General features: G+C 42.0%; 1 protein-coding gene across 4 annotated transcripts; it reads right to left on the bottom strand.

The window, feature by feature from the left end:
- Positions 1 to 2,048: 2,048 nt before the first annotated feature.
- Positions 2,049 to 23,872, bottom strand: PRPF40A (pre-mRNA processing factor 40 homolog A). 4 transcript variants are annotated; one of them, XM_068407379.1, is made up of 26 exons: positions 23,254 to 23,872; positions 21,939 to 22,076; positions 18,929 to 19,009; positions 16,853 to 16,883; positions 16,612 to 16,634; positions 14,844 to 14,921; positions 14,632 to 14,742; positions 14,068 to 14,188; positions 12,767 to 12,791; positions 12,091 to 12,405; positions 11,077 to 11,185; positions 10,342 to 10,406; positions 9,541 to 9,705; positions 8,864 to 8,972; positions 8,255 to 8,405; positions 7,314 to 7,447; positions 6,833 to 6,947; positions 6,584 to 6,675; positions 6,296 to 6,412; positions 5,639 to 5,776; positions 5,165 to 5,260; positions 4,114 to 4,200; positions 3,930 to 4,026; positions 3,770 to 3,831; positions 2,896 to 3,024; positions 2,049 to 2,208 (listed from the first exon to the last, which is right to left on the bottom strand). In XM_068407379.1, the coding sequence occupies exons 1-26, from the start codon at positions 23,614 to 23,616 to the stop codon at positions 2,116 to 2,118; spliced, it is 3,045 nt and encodes a 1,014-aa protein (XP_068263480.1). In that variant the 5' UTR covers positions 23,617 to 23,872; the 3' UTR covers positions 2,049 to 2,115. The 4 variants fall into 4 exon arrangements, with proteins under 4 accessions (XP_068263480.1, XP_068263479.1, XP_068263478.1 ...); XM_068407378.1 differs by having other exon boundaries at positions 6,584 to 6,687; positions 23,254 to 23,709; XM_068407377.1 differs by having other exon boundaries at positions 14,844 to 14,945; positions 23,254 to 23,709.
- Between the last annotated feature and the right edge of the window lie 898 nt (positions 23,873 to 24,770).

The raw sequence follows: 24,770 nt of genomic DNA on the forward strand, positions 1-24,770 counted from the left end.
TATTTACACTACTACACGGTAAGCTGTGGGGGGGTTTTTTTGGTCACTTTTATGTTTTTTTCCCTGTAAATAGTGGTGTTTGCCAGGTGAGCATCCGGAGCTTGCAGCGGCAGGGAGAAAAACCCGCTGCTGGGCTGCTTTGGGGGGATTTTTTTTGTGGATTTTGTTGTTTGGTTGTTTTTTTTTAAACGCCTCCCTGGTCGCTGTTGTACATCCCATCGCTCCGTGACTGAGAATCCCAGCATCAATGAGGTTGGAAGAGCCCTCTGGGATCATCGAGTCCAACCATTGCCCTGACACCACCATGGCAACTAGACCAGGGCACTAAGGGCCATGTCCAGGCTTTTCTTAAACCCCTCCAGAGATGGGGACTCCACTACCTCCCTGGGCAGCCCCTTCCAATGGCTAATGACCCTTGCTGAGAAGAAATGCTTCCTAATGGCCAACCTGAACCTCCCCTGGCCAAGCTTGAGGCTGTGTCCTCTTGTCCTGTCGCTGGTTGCCTGGGAGAAGAGGCCGATTCCCACTGCGCTACAACCTCCCTGCAGGTAGTTGTAGACTGCAGTAAGGTCCCTGCCCCGAAGTGTGACTTGTTGGGGTGGTTGGAGTTGGGGCAGGGATGGAGAGGAACCTCCCAGGCCTTTTCCCACCCCCTGCAGCGATTGCACCCTGGGCCGAGGCCACCTTTGTGGTGGGTTCCCACACGTCCCTGCCCCTCTGCCACCAGCCATCGACACATGGTATTGACACCGAAATACGTCCCCAGGTCACTGATTTGCATCATCTCTGCACTCTGCAACCAGACCAAGGCTGCAACACGCTCTGCACTGAGCCTCCTGCGTGTCCTGTCAGTGAGGAATGGCACCAGCTCCTGCTGTCCCCAGCCGTTTATACTCCAACTGACTAATTTCAATCTCAAACCCTTTTCTTAAGGAGTCTGAATCATGTAACCACCCCAGCAAGAAAAGATGCTGTAGGAATGTAGGGGATTTATGCACAGCTGTCATGTTATTAGGAAAAACCACACTGAAAAGGAAGCTGAACTCTATACTGTGAGCACTAATGTCGCTTAATTCCAATAATAAATTTATCAGAGCTATACAGAGTACTTAAAACTAGAAATAAATACTAGTACACACTAGAAGACAAGGTTTAATAATCAATAAAAATGTACAAAAATATTCCCATCAGCGAGGTTTCTGACCATGTACCCCCGCAGCCCCCGCTGGGCACGGGGCAGGGCTGGCACAACCTCCCCCAAGTAGCCCCAGGAGCCGGGGCTGAAGCTGCTGCCTCCTCCCCATGTTCTACACCCGTGGCTGCAATCGGTGGTACATTCTTCAGCAGGGTCTTAAGGCAACACATTGAAATTCATTTACAATTTGATTTTTATTCTTGCTGTGAAGATAAATGCTGAAATAACACCCATAGCTGTTCTGGAGCAGGTTGAGGGGACACAAGAGGTGGCTGTGACACAATTTTCTGTGTCTCCCCGACAGAGAATTTAGAGGAGCCTCACCCAGGGAGTCACAGCTTCTGTTTCATACAAACCTTGGGTTGGCCAGTGCCACCACAGCTCCCAGAAGAGCAAGTCCAGTATCTGACACTTTTTTTGCAGTACAGACCCACAACTGGATTCGTTACTCCCCTTCCCTTGCAAAATAAAAACAAATCCATAAAACAAATTAAACCACAAGAAACTATATTAAGAATCTCTTCCTAAAAATGAAATTTCACCTGCCTACAGCAGCCAGGAGAAGGGGCGTCGCTACCTTTCTAGGAAGGCCCGTCCTTGGGAGGTGCTTTGCTAGAAAGGTGCCAAGGTGGCCCTGGGCACCAGAGGCAGAACTTCCCCCCTGGGGTCCCCTCGTGGTGCCCACCGCACCCCTCCTGCCTCGCAGGGCTGGGGCAGACGCTCGCCTTCGCCCTCGGAATTTCATTTACTTCTCTAGAGTTGATGCCAGGCCCGTGACAGTAGTACTTGAATGTAGGGATGTGGTAAAATTAATTTCATTTCAACAATGGAACCCAGGATATCAGACCCCATGTCCTGCATTAGACATTGGTTTCTTTTATTATGCCACAATGTAAACATATTTGGTATAAATAACGTTCTCATTGATCTTCATCCAGTTGTTCCAAAAGAGTCCTCCTCTGTTTTTCCAGCTCCCCTTCGCTCAGCTCGCTGCCAGAAGTGTCCCAGTTGGCCTGAGGAGAGAAGCAGGGTCAGTGGAAGCAGGGTTTACCCCCCACGCTGTACTGGAACCCCGAGAGCGGCGGCAGCCAGGACAGGACGTGGGGAGGGCAAGGGGGAAACTGGAAGGTCCTCGTGCAGACTGCGTCTGGGTTCACATTCTCAATAGAAGCCACCACCTTAGGCCCTGTAATTGGGTTTTTCAAAGGCAGCTGGAGGCCAAAGCAGCTTATTTTAAGAAGATAATATAAAAAGCAGACACCTGCCTCCCATCTCCTGAGAAGGTGGAACATACGGGGCGTTATCCACCACCACAATAACCAGAGCGAGGGAAATAACCCCCCTGAAGAGACACCAAAGGTCTTGAACCAAAAGAAATCTGTATTTTTCATTCACACACTTTTATGCATCTTTGAAAATACTGCTCTAGTCCCCTTCCAAGCCAAGCTACACAGCGAAGCACCACAGCCACAGGCACGCTCCTGCAGGACTTTCCAGCCTGAACCCTGCCAGAATTGCAGAACTTTGTTCCACAAAGGTTTTCTTCCAGCTCCAGCCCAGCACTGCAACTGCTAAGACTGGAATGCAGGTGCCACACAGCCACTCAAGTGCTTAACCAGCTCTGCTGCTCGTCTCTTTTGAGATCAGCCTGAACACAGAAAGCCCAGAGCACCAGGTAAAAAGGAAACAAGAAAGCTTACAGAATCCTTCCCAGGTCGTTTTTTAGTAGGAGATTTATGTTTAGATTCAGATCTTTGTCTAGCTCTGTCCTTTTCGCTCTCTCGTTCTTTCTTGTCTTTTTCTCGTTCAATATCAGATTCTGGTGAATCCTGTGGAAATAAAGGGGAAAATATTAAATATATTAATTATTAATTTATAGAATAACACCTCAGAAAAGTCTGACTTGAGGGATTAGGTGTCACTTAATAAATGTGCTTATTCCACATTTCACCCCAAAGCTGCTAAGCTTACGTGACCCTGGTTGTGTAACAACCCTAGCACTAGTATCTTACTCAGTGACTAACAATTAACACCCCTCCTCCTTGTGAACAGTCCACTGAAGAGCACAGCTAACCACTCAGGAATTACAGGAACAAAAGAATACATCAGTTTTGAAGAGTTTTGCAGCCAACATGGGTTCAGAGACCCAAAAGTCTTTCTTTACCCAGGACAAAAAAATATTCACTCTATCAGCTGAGGCCAGAGAAATCTCTTTCTGCTCTTTAGGTCCTTTTGCTGCTCCAGTACATCAGATATCAGAGCTTCTAGCACAGCCCTGACACTCAAGCAGACAAAAGGAATGATGCTGAGCATCAGGCAAAAGGAAAAGGCCGCTGGGATTCTTCCCAGCTCTCCACAGTAAAAGCAAACACCAAGACTTGCCACAATAAGCAGTCTTAAATGGTTTAATATTAAGATATATATAACAGGAGGTTACCAAGTTACCTCCCCCAGTCTGATCCCTCACAGCCCTATTGCAAAGCCAGCTGGATGATTACAGACACCCAAAAAGGATTGCTGACACCATAAGGTGTCAAGTAGCCCATTAGCCAACTCAAAGTTAACTGCACTTACAGACTTATGTCTTCTCTTCTTGCTCTTTTTCTTGTGTTTTTTTGACTTCTTGTAACTTCTCTCTGCAGACATAAGAAACAAAAATACATCAATAAAATTATAAAAACCCAGCAATAAAACAGTAGCACTAATTTAAAAACAAACAAAAAAGATCTCATACCAGATTCTGCACTGGAAGAACGCTCCGAAACTGATCTGGATTCTGAACGCTGCCTCTTCTTCTTTGAATGGCTGTCATCATCCTCGGACTCTGAGCCCTGGAGACACAAACCCAACGTGATTAGTGAGGCGACAGCACTACCAACAGTGACAGAAATAGATATTAAGACACTGTAACACCTTACCGAACGGGAACGTGATCGCTTCCTGTGGTGTTTTTTAGACTTTTTAGAATGTTTCTTGTTCTTTGAATGATGATGCTGACACTCGTGCTGGGGTACAAGAGAAGGCAAACAGAATCACAGAATCAACCTGGTTGGAAGAGCCCTCTGGGATCATCGAGTCCAGCCATTGCCCTGACACCACCATGGCAACTAGACCAGGGCACTAAGTGCCATGGCCAGGCTTTTCTTAAACCCCTCCAGAGATGGTGACTCCACCACCTCCCTGGGCAGCCCCTTCCAATGGCTAATGAAGCTTGTTGAGAAGAAATGCTTCCTCTGTCTACAATCAAAATGTTACAATCTGTCTACAGGACACCTCTGTCTACAAAACATTACAATCTGTCTGCAGGACACAGCAAGAAACTGTGATGATGTTTCTCATCATCCACAAAAGCATCTACAGCTAGCAGTGGTTAAAAGAAATAAATAATCACACATTTACTCTGTCAAAACCCATAAACAGCTACCAGCACTGCCATGTTACAGCTGTACTAACAAGAATGACTTGTGAAACCTTCTGCAGCTTAACTCTAATTAAGAATGAAACAAAACTACATCATCCCTTCTGCACATCAGCAAAAAACTGGGTACAGAATAAAAAAAGGTACATCTGCAGAGCTCAGCATGTTCCTGAAGTCCCAGATTTGTAGTGAATAAAATACTGCAGAAGTTCCATTTTCAATTTCATCATGTTTTGTATGAAATCACAGCAATAAACAATTTTTCTAAAACAAACCAGGGAATTTTGATGTTAACTTCCAAAAATTCTTGTAGGGAAGCAGATTGAAAGAACAACTGTGTATCAAATAATATCAAGCAACTGTTAACATGTCTCTGCAGTTCCTTACTTTCAAGATCAAGTTTTAACATCCATTACTTTTAGATGACACACAATGTCCACTGGAAGAGAAAGCAGTAGAATTCTAAATCTCTCTTCCTTCCCATGCAATTTAAGAACCAATCAACCAAGACATTTTTGTGTATTCTCTTATCAGTAAAAAGTAATAATTACCTCTAATACATGCATGAAATCTTTAAATATTCTTTTTCTTTCAGACTCGAGAGTGATGTCTTCAAATGCTGGTTCCTTCACAAATCTATCTCTGATCTGTAAGAAAAACAGCAATGAAATACTAATATGAAAGTTAGAGACTTTTAACTACGCTGAGTGCTTTATCTCCAATTAAATCAAGTTTGGGGGCTTTGTGGTGTTATTTTTTTGGGGGGCGGTGGTAGTTTTTGTTTGTTTGGGTTTAAGGGGTTTTTGGTTTTGTTTTGAATTCAAATGAAAGCATCAACAGAATGAAGTTAATCACATCAAATTTCAAATTGCACTGAAGAAAGGACAGGACAATTATGGGTCTGAGTGATATAAACAGAAACACTAAGAGCTTGCAGAATCTAGGTTTACTTATAAAAGCATCAGCATGCAGCAGCCTGTTAAATGTATTTGGGAAGACTTTAATAATTAAGTGATGATACATACATCTTCCCAGACAGCGTCCAGTTCAATCGGAGGAGTAGCTTGCTTCAACATACTCTTGAAGGCAGACTCTTTCCGCTTCATTTTGCGAGCTTCTTCTTTTTCCCTCTCTCTTTCACGGGCTTCTGCCTTTTCTAGCAGCTATATCAAGCAAAAGTCATAAGATCATTTGAAAGATATCAAAAAGGAAGACTAATAATTCAGTTTAATGCAATTGTTGGAAAGCCCAATGACAGTGCACTGTTAAGTTTTCTATTAGTCACTTGAGGATCCAGGAAAATTACCCAATTACTTACTTTCAAAGCATGCAACTGCTGTTTGTCAAAGAGAATCTAAAATAGAATTAATACATTATGCAAGCCAGAACTACAGAAACACACACACATATAAAATCCCTGAGAAAAGTTACACATAAATGAGAGAACATTACTTAATTCCTACCACAGAATTTCTCAAGTTGAAGTGTTTATGTTTTGAATAAAGATATACCTCTGCAATCTTTATTTTGGGAACCTACAGCAGGATAAGCAAGTCTGAAGTACAGCATCACTCAAATATTACTAAAGCAGTCATAGCAATACAGTGAAAATAAGTGCCAATTCCTGTTTTTACAGATTTCACATTACAAGTTTTTGAACATTCCCATATATTAGTACTTACACTGTTGAAAGCCAGCTTGATATTTCCTGCATCTAAAGTAGTAGCTCTTTTAGTTGAGCTGATGACCGTAACGAAATCTTCAAAAGAAGTATTCACTTCAACCACAAATCCTTTATCCTGGAAGGAAATTGTTTCTTTGGCATCAGGTAAGTCAAGAACTCCCACTTCAGTGCTAATGCACGACATGAACACAATGTGACATCCCATCTCCCCGTAGCAAAGAGTTCACTCAAATGATATATTTGGTATTAAAAAAACCCCACAGAACAGAGCATTTCCCCCTCTCACCTTTAAGATATCTTTTATTATCTTCTTTTCATCATGGTAACGTGCTTTCAAGTCTTCAACATAGAACTTGAAAAGATCAAGTGCTGTTGATCCTGATGAAAAAACTAGATAAGTCAAAAGCTAGCTCTAATACAAGAGCTGCATTTTTTTAGACATTTAGAAAATATATAAATAACCCTGCTCTATTCTGCCCCAAATCCAAGACCTCTACCTTACTTTCTACAGGGTTGCAAGAGATAGTATTCTTACCAGGCTGACCAAGCATGTTAGTGAATCTGATGTCAGAGCTTATGGTTGGGTACAGCTCCATCCAAGAGGACATCGAATGTAATTGTCCATGCTCATGCAGTTCATCTAAAAAGAGCTACAAAATACAAATGAAATGGAAATTTGTAGTCACTCATCCTACTTTTACTTGGCTAACAGCTAGAATGGATACTCTGGATAACCAGAATTCCATTTTTGTTAAAATGTGATTGAAAAATCATTCACATCATTTCTTCCTGCCTTCCTCCACCATTTACAATGTCCTTTCCATTCAAATCTATCTCCTTTTACTTTCCCCTACTCTCGCAGCTTTCTGGCAAACAGATGTATTATATAGCAGACAAAATGCTAGAAAACTGATAACTGATGTATTATATGCACCCACCAGCCTACCCGAAGAAATAAAAAACCCCCATACAATATCACATGACACATCTAGGACAGCAAAAGAAAGTCCACCAACCTGAAAAGATTCTCTATTTTTACGCTGCCGCCTTCTTTCTCTAAGCAAACTTTTCTGCTTTTCTTCTTCCTCCTCTTTTTCCAATGCCCTGATATGTTCCTCGAAACAGATCAGTGCATCCTCCTTATCCATGTCTAGCAAGACAACAACAGAGGGATAAGAGTAAAAATGAGGTATTTCTTTCCCACTAACTGTAGAAAGTTTCTTACTAGGAGATAAGAGTTGCCATTTGTTACTGTGAGTGGAAGTCACAGCAGCAAAACCCAACCTCCCCCAACCTGCAGACATTATCTTTGCCAACACAGAGCACAGAAGCCTTTAGGAGAAAAGCACCATGGATGAGCACTTGTGCATCTCCCTGCATTACCACAGGTATCTTAAAAACAACACAGGACAGTGGTGAGAGCACAGAGCATCTTTGTCAAATGCTTTAGCAGCTGTGTAAGTGCATATGCTGCTCTTAAAAGACAGGATCAACTCATTTATAAGAAAAATGTGCTCACAGTGGAAAAATCACAGAATCACAGAATGTTGGGGATTGGAAGGGACCTCGAAAGATCATCTAGTCCAATCCCCCTGCCAGAGCAGGATTGCCTAGAAACTGCCGCCTTACTCTAGCAGAAGGTAGCGTAAGTATTTGCAACACAGATCACGTTGTCAAATAATACTTCAAATTTCAAAAGGCCAACAACTACTAAGGCAATTCAATCCCACAGAAAAGGTGTCCTTTGTTTTATCACTAAGATTAATCAGCAATGATTTTTGAAGCTGACATCTCTTTCCTAGAACCCAAACAAGACAGGGTCCTTGATACAGGCTGCTCAGCAGCTGTCCTAGTGGCTCCAGACCAGGCAAGAGCAAGCCATACCCAGTCAGGAGGCCTCACTGCTCAAGACAAATCCACTCCCTCTTCCAAAAGAAATGATGGACTTTTTACATACTCTGAAGCTCCTCATCTTCTGCAAATGTCGGATTGTCCATCAGATACTGCTGAGCCTCCGACCAAGTAGTACAGTAAGTGACATTAGCCATGTTATCTAGTATGTTCTTCAAAGCTTCCCAATTCCTCTTCCGTAACTGTTTGGCTTGTTCCTGAGGAGAAAACGCGTTTTTTTTTTTTATTAAATTTGAGGTTGTATAGACAAAAATACATGACCCCTCAAGCTCGTTCTCCAAGAAAACACAAAATTAACCTTTCATTTACATGTACACAAAAACCTTTCAAAGAAACTGCTATGGTATCTGCCATACAGAGTCAAATCATCTTGTCCACCAGCAGACCGCAATGAACTAGGGAAAGATGACAAGGGCAATCTACTCCTAGCATGCCTGCCCAGTTTCAGACAATTTTGATCTCCAAAACATCACCCTGCAGCAGATAGCTCCACAACTTCAGTTCTGTACTGTGCAGGAACAGAAATTCCAAGAGTTTGTTTAGGTAAAGATTCACCACCTTCTGCCTGCTAGCTCTACTGAATATGCCTTATGCATTTTGACTGCCCCTGATTTACAGATAACAAGTAAAAAAAAGAGGTTCAAAAGAAACTTACCTTCTCTTTCTTAGAGAGAAAAAACAAGACATCTTCATAAATTTCAAGACGATCACGCTCAGATATCGCATTCCAGACTTCCATCTCCCCAAACATTTGTTCAGCTTTTCTGTACAAAACAAATTAAAAACAAAATCATTTATTGGAAAACTCTGACTTAAATTGTCCCATCAGCTTACAATAACATTAAATGAACTCTGTTATAAGTAGTGATGCTTTTGTACGACATCTCCCTAATTTTCTCTCTTGGAAAACTTTCTGTGACACCTTTCTATCTCTTATAAACAAAGGAAATAGTTAAAAATTATATGTTATATACGAAATTTTCAACAAGCTTATTAGCTATACGTCCCTTCGTACATGAACTTCCATGAACAAGCTATCAGAACTACTTTGTTCTTAATGGTAGATGTAATAAAACTCCTCTCAGTGTCATCTTTCATTTCTACTTACTAGAAGCTCAACCCATTATCATCAGCACACCACTCATTTGAGTTGTTTTTTTGCCTTGGTCTATGAAAATGAGAATATTTGTGGTCCTATAAAAATTTTAGTTCCAGGCTGTTCCAGGCTGAGCGCACACAAAGGTTAGCATTCACCAAGAGCAAGCCAGCAAGATTTGATAATTAACTTGGCAAGCTCGTAAAGGCTGGAGCTTCATTTAATATTGCTCTTACTTGTATCTTGTTGTGGATGTCATCTTTTCATGGTTTTCAAGAAAGCGCTGGAAGGATTCTTTAGCTTCTTTGTATTTTGATCTTGCTTCTTCCTTCTCTTCTTTTTCTGTCTGAACTTTGTAAGCATTAAAGGCTTGCTTTTTTTCACTTAATTTTGCCAAAGCACTTCATATCAAAGAAAAAGTAAACAACAATGTTAATTATAGAAAAGAGAATTAAATTAGAAAAACAAAACCAAGGAATGAAAAGATAACACAGATCTGAATAATCCAGATTTTTGAGACAAAATTAAATATAATCTAAATGGCCAGTCATCACTGTCTCTCCCTTAGGATTAACAGAAGATCATTTAAAAAAAGCAATAAAAACAAGCACACATTAATAAAAGCAGTTAATAATAAAACACAAGCTACTATCATGCTTTCAAGTTGCACTTACACATTTTGCATTACAACATTTTCATCATACATATAAACCATTTTTCTGCCAATGTTTACAGCAGCTGCTCATTTCAAAAGGTAACCCAGAAAGTCTTCAGCTCCATCATTGTACATGTGTGCTTTTATTCCCAAGAAAATAATATAAATAGCACAAAATACAACCAACTACATCTTTTCCAAATGAAAAATTAAGCCTAGGACTTGCATTTCTTTATGTAGGAAAGGAACAAAGTTCCCTGACAATGGTATGTGTTTCACAAACACACAAAAATCTATTGAAACAAAGTTACATCAGTAAAGTCAAACTACCTAAAATAGTATTTGTGTAGTAATTTAAGGAAAAAAAAGAATCAAGCAGTACCTGTATCTAGGATCATTAATGATCATTTTCATAGCTTGCTCCCAAGAAGCATTGGATGGTACTCGCTGCGAGGACATTAAATAATTAATTAGATATGGAACCAACAATTTCTTACAAAGTAGCCCTTAGGAGAAAAGCACTACACTTCTGAGGCTAAGACAGCTTTCTTTGTTCTTACATCTTTTATTAATAGTCAACATGGAAAATGAAACAAGGTACTTTTGGAATTATTGCCATTTCTACAATAAATTCTTCCTGGAAGTTTATCTACAATACAACTGTGTTGACTCACTAGACAAAACACAAACAGATCCCATCCACTCTGAGGGAAAACCAAAGCCAGTCTCATTTTTACTCTCACATCATCTCCACCTTAAAACAAAAGATAAAAAATTCAGGGCTCAGACAATCAGGTAGCACTTTTATTAGGAATGTACCTCACTGTCAGACAAAAATATTGGCAATAAATTTCCAATAAATAAGAAAAAAACTGAACTGAGAGCCCTGATGAAAATTCAGCACTCCCCCACAGAGCTGAAAAAAAAGTTTAAGCCATATCTTGTTTTCACTGTAGTGTTTTTCTCCCTCATTTCTTGTCTAGTACAAAAGTCCTTTCACAACAGTGAGAAATTCTTCACACACAAAGTCTAACAATTCCTGGCAAATGTAGTTTTTGTAGTTCTGTAAAACACGTAGAATGTTTTACATTCTTCCAACAGAAGTTGGCTGAAATACCTTTTCTTTTAACAGTTCTTTAAATGCTTGCTTTGCTTCTTCCTTTGTATTCCACGTGTAGGTTTTTTTAACCGGTTGGGCATCGTCATCCTCCTTCTTTGAAGAAGCACTATATACAAAAATCAATAATTTTATTTTTTAAGTATTTTTTTCTTAAGTTAGAGCCACTGAAGAGTCATAAGCCACCATAATCAGATAGAATGAGTTTTTTAAAGAGCAACTCCAAGAAAAATAATAATGCTACACATGATAAACAGCACAATTTGTATGAGACTTTTCCTTACAGACACCATACACAACTGATCCAAAAAAGCTAACTACTTCAGAAAAGTATTATCACTTGTGCAGCTGGCTACCTGCTCAAGTTATCTAGAAATGATTCATAAAAAATATAATGTTGAAGCTTAGCAGGAATATTTAGATACATATTATATAAAAACATAAAGGGGAGTGCCTAAAAATATGCCTCCTGCCCTTAATGAGCTCCTGCTGGCTATAATCCCCCACAGCGTGTTTCTTTTTTGTTTGAATGATAAAAATCATAAGCTATAATTCTCCACATAATCAATTCTCCATTATTAAAAACAAAGGATCTCATTTCTGGTGGAACAGATAACGATCTATCTAGTGTTGCATTTCCTTCTAGTGACAGACAATTGCACAGATCTATGGAAGAGGAAACATACAGGGTAAGCATCCAATGTTACCCCAGGAAGCTCTTACAGCTACTGAAAATTTATGAAATGTTCACACCACTCATGTCCTCTGTAGGGTTTAAGAGCTCTGGGAGAGGGTTGGCAAGGGAAGGGTGTTAATTTTTCTAAAAATAATTTAATACTTCTTCCTCTCTTTCTTACTCGTTATTCTTCTCTGCTGCTATTGATTCATGCTCACGTTTCACTGAAGAAACAGCTAACTGTCAGAGAAGCCTGGCCACCTACAATTGAAGATAAATCAGATCCCAGAAGAAACACAAAACTGCAGCAAAGCCACACGCTTTGTAATTTCACTTACTCTCCTGAGGCCTCCTGCTTGGAGGAGTCGTCTGCTGCGTTAGCTGCAGCCTCTGCACTCTGTTCCTGCGCAGCGGGTGCCGAAGTTGCTTGTCCCTGTTCCTCAGCTGCAGCCGTGCCACTACTCTCATTTTCCACCCCAGCAGAAGCTGCAGCAGACTCTGCTTCGGGGGCTGCTGTTGCTGCAGAAGTAGCAGTGGTGGTGGTGACAGCTGCAGCAGTTTCAGCAGCAGTCGTGGCTGTGGTGGTTGCATTTGTTGCTTCTGCTGCAGCAGCTGGAGCAGATGTCGTCGGAGTTGATTCTTCAGGCTTTGTGCTATAGGTATCAAAAAACAGAAGAGTCACCTACAAGCATGTGGTAACTTAATGGTTTAGGGAAACCCATAGTTTAAGTTAATAAAGTACAAAATGAGAGGTTCAGGTCTAGTTACAAAGATTTCTCAGAAGACAAAATCTTAGCTCAGAGAAAGGAAACGCTTTACTGAAACTGTGTATCTACGTAGATCAATCATTTCAGTTAAAAAGAAACTTAGAACATATTACTTGAGTTTTTATATATTAAGCCACTATTTGGAATGAAAAGCTGCCAGGAGAATGTTTTACAATTCAAGAACTAGATTCCATTTTAATAGGCAGCTTAACATAAAAACCTCATTACCATACTATTAAAAACATACCTGTTTTCTTCAGCTTTAATCATTGCTAGAGGAGAAAGGGGAAAAAACAATCAAAATATAGCTTCAAAAATAGTTTATATATACATGGTAAAAAGTTATTGTTAACATAATTAAATAAAAGCATAACTTTAAATATTTTTGTTACTATCGATAATTTTAATATTTGTGCCCTTTAAAGACTGAAATCAATTCAGACTAAAACAAAATTTAGAAATCCCACTGAAGAACTATTAAGAGTATATAAAGAAGGACATCTTGGTTTAAAATAATTATTTCAACTTTAAAAGACTAGTTTAAAGAACAGAAAGCCAGGCTTACTGAAACAGATGTTTCCTTCTTTTTTATTCTAATAGTCACCGATGCTTATTCTTTGTAGCACTTTTTTAAACGCTCATTTCTTACCCCAGCTGGTTTTGTAGCTTTTTTGTCACCTTACAATACCAAACAAAACCCTGCTAAAAGTGAAAAACAGGAGCACAGCATCACGTTTGTCCAAAAGGGGATGCTGCCTTGGTAATACAGAAGGGCAATAAAAAATTACTAATATTTTTGCCACATCCTAGTTTCTCAGAGTAATTTTTGTCAAAAATTAAAAGCAAATTGGTACCTACGCAAAGCCTTACACACAATTTTGGCTTTCAGCAGACAGCCAGTACTACTGCTTTGAGTATAAAATACATTACTGTGTTCAAAATTCTTCCAAGACACCAAACCAAAATGTAATTCTTGCTCAATTACAAGCCATCCTGTGTCACAGAAGCCCAACACCCTTTCACCCTGGTTTCCCAAGTGAATGGGGATTAGCACAGCCGCCCCTCTGCCTTGTCCTTCCCCATCAACCTGAACCCCTTCACAAATCCTAAGTTCCTACAGGTTTCCAAAGGATTGGTGGCTAAGGAAGAGCCAAGTCCTACCACAGCCCTAAAATGAAGACTTGAAGCATCACCTACTGCTAACACAGAGAGCGTGCACATAGCCCTGACCAATCCACAGCACGTTACATCCTATTTCAGTTCCCGTTCAGGGACACGAGAGGGAGCTGATGCTGCTGCCACATAAATAAAGAACTAAGGGTGTAATAGAAAAGGGAGGATGAGGAGGTGGTGAGGACACAGGAGACAAGACCGCGCCATCGAAATCTCCGACTGCATTAAATCTGCTACACGCAGCTTATTTCAGTAGATTTAATTCTAACAGAAGTTAGACTGCTATGCTTTGATACCAAATCTCTGCCAAAAGTTATACACATGCACAGCTTGCAACTCACTGCCACCCTCCCTACTCATCTTTGTTAACATTACCTTCAAGATCCTCAAGCTCTTTGGGTTTTGCCCAGCGTGATTCCTTTGTTTGGGAATTATAATAGTAGGGCTTTCCAGAATCAGATTTATACTCTTTCCAGGGACACTTCGACAGCAATTGCTAATGGACAGAAAACAAAAACATAAAATCAAGCTTACAATGGTGTTTTAAAATTAAAAGGATAGCTAGAAGTGAGCCACAAACATTACACCAAGAAATAACTTGCGGATCAATGAATACAAGGGCTTACACTTTCCAAGGAAAATCCTCCTTAGCAATAAACACACACATTACTTATCTAAATATTAAAGAATGCCATCTTTTCAATAAGGAAAATTTATCTAAAAATTAAGGAAAACTGCAGAGAGTTTTGTCCATTTTGCAGCTTCAAGTTCTACCAACATAAGGAGATATAAATATTTTTGCAAATTTCTTATTTGAAGAGTTTGCTCCCACTGGGAAAAAATCTATTGGCATAGCTATCCTCCTGCACAACAGTTATGTTAGTAAATCCCTGCTTTCACACAAACTCACACAATAATCTTCATCTGAATTTAGTTTACCTCAGCAGGTGTTTTGAGATCATCTGGCTTCTCCCACGTAGACTGCTTTGTTTCAGTGTTATAGTAATATGTTCTTCCATCAGGTGATTTGTGTTCTGTCCACGTAGTTTTCTAGGAAAAATAAAAGACACCATAAATGATGAACACTAATTGCTGATCAACATGCTATCAAAAGCCACTAAAAGTTAAATACAAGGGGAAAGCAGATAAACCTGTTTAGAGTGCTCTTCGTTAACAGAACTGTTGGTTGTGGCTGTTTGCTGGGCTGTGCAAACTACAGGATGTGTTGTCTGAGGGCGAAACAAAACAGAGGTCTGAAAAGACATTCTGGTTAATATTTATTTTTCATTTGAATGTGTATATTAAATATACTAAGTAATTCAGCAGCAAAGACAAGACAGCAAGCCAAAATCTGAACACATTTAAGTCAGTATTGTTTTCAAGAAACTAATTCTTTGTGACAAGAGCTGTTAAGAGTCTCACACCCCCTCCCAGCAACCCAAGGCAGCCAGTTACCATCAGAAAAGAGAGCAAAAGCGAATGTGATCGGACCCTAACAAGTGAAAGTCCCTGAAACACACCAGAAAGACTTGCTTCAAAAAGATTCTGACTTCAAGAGTTCAGTGTGAACTCAGCAGTACCTTCCTACTGCTTTTCACTGGCAGTTTATATAAACTCTCTGAAATTAGGACTGGCAGAACACAGCTTTAGCCATCTGCTCTGTTTCAGTGACTGGATATGGCTGAGGAAACAACTCCCTTACAGGTCCAACTGCCTTGTTCAATTACACAGAATGCAAATCTCAGAGAAATAAAAGGACAATTGATATTCACTGATATTTAATAATTCAGCTAGGTACAAGGTCCTCAAATTTCCAAACAACCACCACAAACTTCCAATGGAGTATCTTCGAGGCCACATCACTGTTTTTACAGATTCCACCTCTTAATTATCTAGCCAAACTATTTTCTTCATAATGTTAAAAACTAAAGGTAAATGTCTGGGATATCTTCTAGAGAAGTAATTTAATATTTACAAAATTTTAAATAGAAATCTTATAGCGACTGAAAGTTATTCATGGTCACTCGAGGTGCCACGAAAGACAAATGTAAAATTTGAGATATTCCCTTTTTATTTTTAAAGGGTTTGGTAACAAAACTCTCAGTAAGCTGACAATGCTAACAAAGGTTCCAATAAATCACACAGGACTGAACAACACCAGAACCTTGACCTGGCTCCTCCTGCTAAGCACAGGAGTGTTAAGGAACAGCAAAGAAGACCTAATCATTGCTTACTGAATCCTGCTATACACATCCGAACTGCCAAAGCAGAATATTCATTAATATGTAATGGGCAAAAAGTTACCCAAATGTAAGTGAAATAAAAATCTGTTTATAAACTGATCATTGATATGGAAGGGAAAAAAAAAAAGAGGAAAAACATAAAAAAAGGAGCAACCTTCAGTCTTTGTCAGTGCAAAAAAAACCCCAGCTCTACTATGACTAACTATCTAGCCCAACACCTGCAAAGATTAAAGCTGACTGTTTTCAGATTTAAAAGTAACACAGGTATCTAGGCTACAATCCACTTGCTGTTCAGGTAGGGCAAAGAGACCTAAAAATGCCACAAGAAACATCCCATGTTGCTGGCCTGCATACTACAAGAACTAGAAATAAATAGACTTTGGTGCTCAGAAGTTAGTGGAAATACAGCAGCAAGCACACCTACTTTAGTTCAAGCTCAATTTCTGTAAATAACAAAATACTACATCACACAAAAACATGTGTGCTTGACAAATAAGAAGAAACACATTTGGAGCTATTAATTTTAACATTAATTGCAGACTGACAGTCAAATAAGCAAAGCAGCTCCATATGAGGAGAAAAATAAGATACAAGGTTTACTTTTAAGCCTCTAAAGCCATGCATGTGCAACACCACATTGCCATTACAATCTTCTACAACTTTGGTTTCCACATACCTGAGTTCCAGGAGGCGTTACACCTAAAATATAAAATTAAAAAGGGTTTGGTTGCTTTATTGTCTATGTAAAGACTCTAATTAATCAATGTTTGAAAGAAAAAAAAATATTCTGGGTATCAATGAAGGTGTCAGTTAGTGAAATGCTAAATCACCTTTGCCATAAAAGTATATTCTTTTTTAATTACTTAATCTAATTCTGCTGAAATATTGTGAAATGGTAACAAATTGTTTATACTTACCTACACTCGCATCCATACTGTTCACCCCTGGCTGTAGAAACAACCAACAGACATTTCAGTACTGAGTGCAATTGTAATTAAATCATCAATACAGTACGTACTCAAACAAGTGCTTTCAGCAACAAAATGCTCCACTGCCTTAAATATGGATTCCTGGCTTCCCATCGCCCACTTAATTATTCCTGCTTCTTAAATAAGCGATTAGGAACATCAAGCTACTCTTCAGAAAGGCAATATATACAATAAACCACACCGGGGGGTCCCTTGCCATCATTCCAATACCCATCTTTATCTCCCAAATTAGTACGTTGGGAGGAAAAAATAAAAGATATTCTGAATTTCTGCTGGAGCAGCTTAGCAGGGTTCTGCTATAATGATGTGGCATAAGCCTCTGAATGCATTAGTGCTGCATTCATAAAACTGCTTGCAAATAACCAAAGCTCTTGCAGACACCCTTTCTGAAATTCCTTCAAACTGAGGAAAAAGATTAGCAGAATTCAAATAGAGTTTTCCCAATTTCTTTTTCTGTAAGCAAAAATACAGCTTGCAGATTGATCTTTTGCTAGGATTTATCTTTCAGCTCCCTTCTACAAAATTCATTAACGAGGAACTCCTCAAGTAAAATCTGTTAAAAAGGGAAAAGAAATCATATTGGATCAATTATGTTTGATATGATCTGATAGAACTAAACCAGGTGAATTGTCAACGAATTTTAGGCCTTTAAAGTGCATTCTATACATTAGCTATTCCACCATACTTGGGTGAAACAGTCAAGACCAAAGAGCCCTGACATCAGTACAAACCCTCCAGCTGGCCTCAGTGAGCTTTAGATCACATCTTACAGCTGGAGAAAGCATTTTCCATCAGACAGCCAAACCTAGAACAAGTCAATCATCTCATGAAGTTTACCAAGCAGATCATCAGAGCTGCAAAGAAGGTCACGATTTTTCACTCATTGACAAATTATTTTAAATTAGGAAGTAGTAAAATCATTCTTTTACTTCTAAAACACTTTCCAGGCTGTGGTACACATGGTACAAGAATGCTGCCACGACAGACCAATGCCTTCTCACACATACACACAACGGTGTGAGCTCCTGCTACCACTGCCAAGTGGGTTAAGGGCAAAGTTAGAAGCTGGAGCCCTCTGCCATGCTGCTTTGCCTCCTAAATACCATATATCCACAGGCTTAATTCAGTCAAAATTTATTCTTATTACTCCAGAGGGCAGATGAGCTGCTTAACACAATGCATCTGGTTACACACAGCATATTTAGGAGGGGAATTAAAGATCTCTTTCAGCAAACCCTTAATGAAAATAAACAAGTGGAGTATTAACCAATTTATTTTTTAAAATAATCAGCAAAAGCAGGAGCAAAAAAAATGCAGAGTTCTACAAGGGTGAAATCTGACTTGGGGGTGTAGTATCTGCATGGTAAGAAAATAAAAATTAATGTATTTCTAAATTTAAGTGGATAGAACTGTTTTTCAGTGGATCTCCTACAGTTACTTTAAATCTCCAAAAAGATTATGTTAATAAGAAATTTAGCCTTTTCCACTTCAGAGAGAGACTTCATCTGTAACATCTGTTAATTGTTCCCTCTCCACTTCCACTCAAATAACTTCTTCATATCTTTACTGACTTCAGCAAATTTAACTCAAGATCTCAGACATGCTGTATCAGATATATAGTGGTCTATTAGCCCTCCCTCCACACAGCCAGACTTCACACTGGTTCCTGTCAAGCTACAAGCAGGAAGGGACAAGGGAGGAGGCCAGGGGTGTGGGAAGCATTGTGGGGAGCAGAATCCAGAGAGAAAAAAAGAAGCGAAAAGCAGATGCAGTTACAGAGAATAGTTTAAAGACTGATGAAAATCCACAGGACACCAAGGATCACCAGCTCTACCTCTCGCAGAAATCTTAATTTTTACAATAACTCAAGAGCTAGATAAAACTTCACTGCAATTAGCAATACTTTTTTCATAATCCAGTTCAAGAAGGGCATATCCACACTGCCATAACGACAGCAACTGACACAAAGACCTTTTAAAACCTAAAAAGTTAAGTTAAACTCACCGGAACCGTAGGCTGCATAGCAGCTTGGGACATGTGAGACATCATCATCCCAGGCATTACTGACTGCATCATTCCAGGCATCTATAATCAAATAGTATTTCAGATATATTTTATGATATTATAAACACAAAGTATGAGGATACTTTTATTTTTATTTAATCCAAAAAAAAACCTTTTAAGCACTTGGCAACAAGAACTAAGGTTTGTAGAATTTCATTACACTCCTACAAAATGGACATTAGGAATAACACATCTACAGTATTCCAAAGTCTGAAAGGAAATATTAATAAAGAAGACCATTTAAACGACAAAAGAACAGCAGCAAATGATGTGTGATCTGTTAACAAGCTGTTACTGAAACCTTAAGTTAAAGGAGGAAAAATAAAGGTTGGGAAAGATGTCTGCAAAATTCCAAGGCCACAAGGAACAAACTAAACACAGGAAAAGTGAACTAAGAATCTAAGATTAGCTCTGCTCACGCTTTTTGACAACTTTCAACCTGTCTCCCTTTCCTCTTATCGCACAAATAGAAAGAAACACTTTACAGGGACGCTAGAAGAATGAATTTCTGCAAACAGCTTCAAGATGAAGAGAGCTATTAAATTTAAATATGAAAGCCCTAAAACAATTCTGAATGCTTTTTTTAAAGGTCTGGAAAAAAAAACCCTTAATACAGACATCCAATACTAAACCATGTAACAGTGTGAACTTGGTAATGGGGACACACCACGCTACAGAAATGAAAAGTTTGAGTCTAGACTTGTGTCTGAGTTTGTTGGGTGGCCTGATGAGACCAAAAAAATCACAGAACTGCTACTCAGATAAGCTAGCTTTTGCCCAAATATTTATGCTTAAGGGATGGTCACGTAGAAGTTATGCATCACTGAAGTGATGCACTGAAAAAATGCTACTGAAAAAGTGTTTAATACCTTGCATGTTTCCCATTATTTTTGCTGATCCTGGCTTTTAAGAACTAACAAGCCATAGAAAAAGTGGCAAAATGAACAAAATATATAATTTAGGTCATTACGAACATCAGCTTTTGGCCACTCATCCCCAACAGCTCTCGAGAAGTCAACCCCCTTCAACCTTCCAGTTACACCCCTTTACCTTTATGGTCCTTGGCAGGCTGGCCAAGTGACCCCATCCCCCTGTATCTTCAGGGAGCATCAGGTTACCACTCTCCTCATCTTGCATCTCGTGTGGAGAGAGGGATATGTGGTAGGGCTACTGCTCCACCCTCAAATCCACAAGGTTTTCTTGGGAGGGTGAGGGAGGAAGGAAAGACTGGAAGGCGGCCCCTCCTATTCCTCGCCATCCTGTAGAAGCAGGAGAAGAAAGCACTCTTGCCCCACCGCTACTTTGCGACTAAGGGGGCTCTGAGGGTGTGAAACTTCTTAAAAGCCCTAGCCCAGGTCCTGAAGAAACCCTGTACACTGCTTGGCTTGTGCATAACACTAACCCAAGGTCAGCAAAGGAAAAAAAAATGGGAAGGAGAGGAAGTTCTTTACCAAAAGACCTTCCTCTGAATGATGCTGACAGAAGGGTCACCTGTCCTACGGGGGTTCACCTCAGAAAGGAGAAAACAAGCTACAAAACATCCCATCCTGCAAAGCCTCAGAAATAAACCTCTGCTATCTGCTGGAAGAAAGAGCTTATTGTTCAAGGAAACAAGCCAACCTGGGCTGATGGTTCCAGCACAATAGTTCCCATATGAGAATATCACCGTCCTGTCCCATCCTTAAGGCTGTAGGGTAACTGAGCCTCTAATCTCCTCTCTGCCACGCCATTTACCTTGAGCATTTTGCTCCACATCTACCAAAAAGTCCCAAGTTCTCTATATTGCTCACTAAAATATTAAAGATTGAAATATTCAATATATGAGAGTGAGAACAGTGGAACAGAAGCTACAAAAGAACTGTTAAGTAGAGGAATAAACAGAATTGCTACTTAAGTTTCGAATGAACACACACAAAAGCTCATGCTATTAGCTATCATGCTAATGGTCAAACCCTCCTCATCTTTTAAAACTGCATTATTTTTACACCAGAAGCTCTAGCAGGCTGAATCATGCTGAGGAGATTCCTACCAAGCCTTTACACACCAGTTAAAAAACCCCAAAGACGACACACACTCTATCCAAGGTACTGCAAAGGAAGACATTGAGTTGCCAGCATGACCTTGTGGGCTGTTCTCAAAGGGTTAATCTTTCTTGCCATCCTCTGTCTGCTCTGGTCTACTCTATCCCTCTGGTCTAGTTGATGACACTCAGTTTCTACTCATGTAAACCATCATCACAAGTGATATCACTAAAATATTTAATATATCCAGAAAGAGAATTGTTTCTTGTAGGAGTTCAGAATTTAATCAGAAATCACACAGGAAAAGATCTTCAATTATTAAAAATAAAAGCTTTAAAATTGCAAAAAGCACAGATATGATTCTGGCTACTCTACCTGTCAATCCAGGTTCACACCTGCCAATTTGAATGGCCAAGTTTATTTTTCAATCACACGACACTAGCAACAACTGCATATATACAGAATTATAAACCACCCCCTAGGATTCAAGAAGGAATTCTGCAAAAATTCAAAATGTAATTATTTCTTCCCCTGCATCTCCCTATAATTTTCATCTGTGTAGACATAAGAGTTAAAGAAACGTGAAGTTCTCTAACTCTGAAAAGAGCCACTACTTTGTTTCTAGGATATATTAGTAGGACAACCTTACTTCTTCAAAACCTAAAGAAAACTACCAAAAAGCTTTAATAAAAAACAAATTATGGATTCATACCTACAGCTATTTACAACTGATGTTACACATGAGGTGCATCAATTACCTGTTAATAATGAAAAGTTTCTGCATGGACAGGAACTGTGGCATAAAATACTTTGAATTATTAACCTTACCATTTGCAAGCTACTGTATGAGACTTACCTCCCTCAGGGATTACCTGACAGCATGATGGGAAGAAAAAAAGAAAGAAGAAAGTCTTGTAAAAGGGCCTCACCTGCCCCATTGGTGGTCCTCCCATGGGAGGCATCATCTGAGGCATCATACCGTGCGGAACTGGCGGCATATTTGGTGGTCTCTGACCCATAGGGTGCATTCCCATGGGAGGGTAATGTGGCATGCCCGGGTGTCCCATCTGAAAGGCAGCAACAAATGAGAAAAATCAGCATGAAGCCAACAACCCAAACCCCCCACAAAAGCATTCATAACAAGGAAGCGTTCAACACTGAACTGAAAAGGATTCGGGCAATTTTAGATTGATGCTACAAAACAGCAAGCAAGATCACTCACTCTTCTAGGTCCTCTAGAGCCAGTTAATCACAATTAACAAATCCATTTAAAATTTCAAACCCAACATCCAAATTAAAAAAAACTCCATAATCTTCCAGCTTATGGTTTGTCACAGAGAAACATACTACATTTAGGAACACAACTACTTCTGCGTGCTCTTTTGTAAACTACAACTAACCCTCTGGCACAAAAGTCAATCAGAGAAGCAAAACATCTTCTACTCAAGATGTTCAAGTCTGAAACAGCTTCTACACCGACTACCACCCCCGTCTCTGTATTTTCCTAAAAACCTGAACCCTGGTGCTGTTCTAACACTAACACTACTGGTAGAAAAGTGGATACGGATATTTTTTCCTATTTTTTTAATTACCAAAACAAGGTTTACCTTAAGATAAACCCTGGAAAGCATTTTGACAAACATATAACTTAAATATATGCACACAGAAGTGTGTTAGAAAAGTCCACTAGTTTATTAATATGAGAACTATTCTTAAACAAAGTATCATTTTAGGAGGGTCCTTAGCACAAAACAATAAATAACTTATTTTTGATGTGTTTAAAACCAATTTTTCTACGATTCTTTTGTACCAGAAGACTCTCTGAAACTGGGAAGGGGCAGCTCACACGTAGAAATCACAAACAACCAGAAAGGTTTGAAACTTCTGGATGTAACAGTTGACTCCCCACCGCATCCTTGAGTCTCACAAGACACGCAGTGACAGCTCGCCTGCTCACCGAGCCTCAGGTGCTGCCTAAATAACTCACGGTGTAAGAACAGTGTTTCTCAGACCCTCCTGCGAGTGTCACCGCGTCTTCTCTTACTTCTGCCGCTTGTCACCTTCCTGCCCGGAGCAGCACTGGCTGAGCCCCCCCTGCCCTCAGCCGCGCACCCGGACAGCAACGCGCCGCCTCGGGAGGCGCAGGCCCGCCGGGACCGAGCGCCCCGGCAGCTCTCCCCCGTTCACCGACAAAGCCCGCCCCGCCACGAAGGGCCCGGGCCGGCCCGGCGCGTCCCCACTCACCATGAGGGAGCCGCGGTCGACGCCGCCCGGCCGCATCGAGGGGCTCAGCAGGCTGCCCCCGCTGCACCTGCCAAGAAGGCGCCCTCTGAGTGGCTGCCGCGACGAGGGGCCAAAGGGCATGAGCGGCTCGGGCTCCCCGCGGGGCGGGAGCAGCGGGGCCAGCAGGCTGACTGGCTTCCCGGCCGGCCAATCCGGGCGGCCCGTCAGGCGGGTGTTCTTCGGCGATTGGTCCGCGGCGGAGGCCACGGGGCGGACGGCGTCCCCCGGCGTCAGCTGCATGAGGGGAGGGGGCTTCGGCAAGGAGAACGGGAGCGGCTGCGGGGAGGCGGTGGCGGCCGCCGCCGCCGAGTCCCCACCTGACATCCTGGCCGCCGGCCCAGCCGCGAGGAGCTCTTCTCCGCCTCTCTTGGCGGCAAGGACCAGGCGGATGGAGAGAGGCCCCGCGCCGCGGGGCGAAGAACGCGCGGAGAAAAGGCGGCCCCCCGGACTGGGAGTGCGGCGGCAGCGAGCGGAGGGGCCTCCTGGAAAGAAGCGGGCCGCTACCGGCGGGAAACGGGGCGCAGGCCCGGCGGGCCGCGGAGCGGGCGAGGGGGAAGTGGCTGCGGCGGGGGCCGAGCGGAGGGGACGCTGGGAAAGGGCTCACGTGGGCCGGGGGCGGGGCGCGAGGAGCCGGGCGGCACCAGGAGCGTCTGAAGGAGGGGGGAGGCGCCCAGCGCGGTCTTCGCCGCTTGCTCAAGCAAGGCCGGGAGGTGGCGCCCGCGCTCCCCTCCGCCTTGCGGCGGGTGGTACGCGCCGGATTGGAGGCTCGGCCTCCTTGTCCTTCACCCCCGTGCCGGCGCGGGTTGGTACGTGCCGAGCGGGGGCTGCTAGAGGCGCGCGGCGGGGAGGCAGCGTGCGTCCCCCCCCGCCTTGGGCGCGCGGTGGTAGGCGCCTCCTGAGGAGGGAGCGGGCCGCGCGCGGCGGCCATGGCGGGGGCGGCTCCTCAGGGCGGGAGGGGGCCGGCGGCTAGGCCCGGCCCGGCCGCCCTTCCTCCTTCCCTTCCTCCTTCCCTTCCTCCTTCCCTTCCTCCTTCCCTTCCTCCTTCCCTTCCTCCTTCCCTTCCCGCCGTCGAACCGTGGCTGAGGGCGGGCAGCCCGGAGCTGCTCGGGCGGGAGGCTGCGGTAGGCCCGCTCCGGGCCTAGGGCTGCTGGGCCAGCTGTGGGCCCGCGGAGGAGCTACGCTCAGCCCGCCCGGGAGCGGCGGGACGGGTAGCACCGCCCTGAGGGGGGCTTTGTGCGGCCCCGTGGGTTGAGATCCGCACAGTCCTGCAGCAGTAACTGTCCTGGTCCCTCTGCCTCCTTCACAGAATCATGGAATCATTTTGGTTGGGAAGGACCTTTAAGGTCATCGAGTCCAACCGCTAACCCAGCACTGCCAAGGCCACCACTAACCCATGGCCCTCAGCACCACATCTACACGGCTTTTAAATCCCTCCAGGGATGGGGACTCCACCACTGCCCTGGGCAGCCTGTTCCAGT

Source organism: Nyctibius grandis, chromosome 9 (assembly GCF_013368605.1).
Source record: "Nyctibius grandis isolate bNycGra1 chromosome 9, bNycGra1.pri, whole genome shotgun sequence".
NCBI classification, from domain to species: Eukaryota; Metazoa; Chordata; class Aves; order Nyctibiiformes; family Nyctibiidae; genus Nyctibius; species Nyctibius grandis.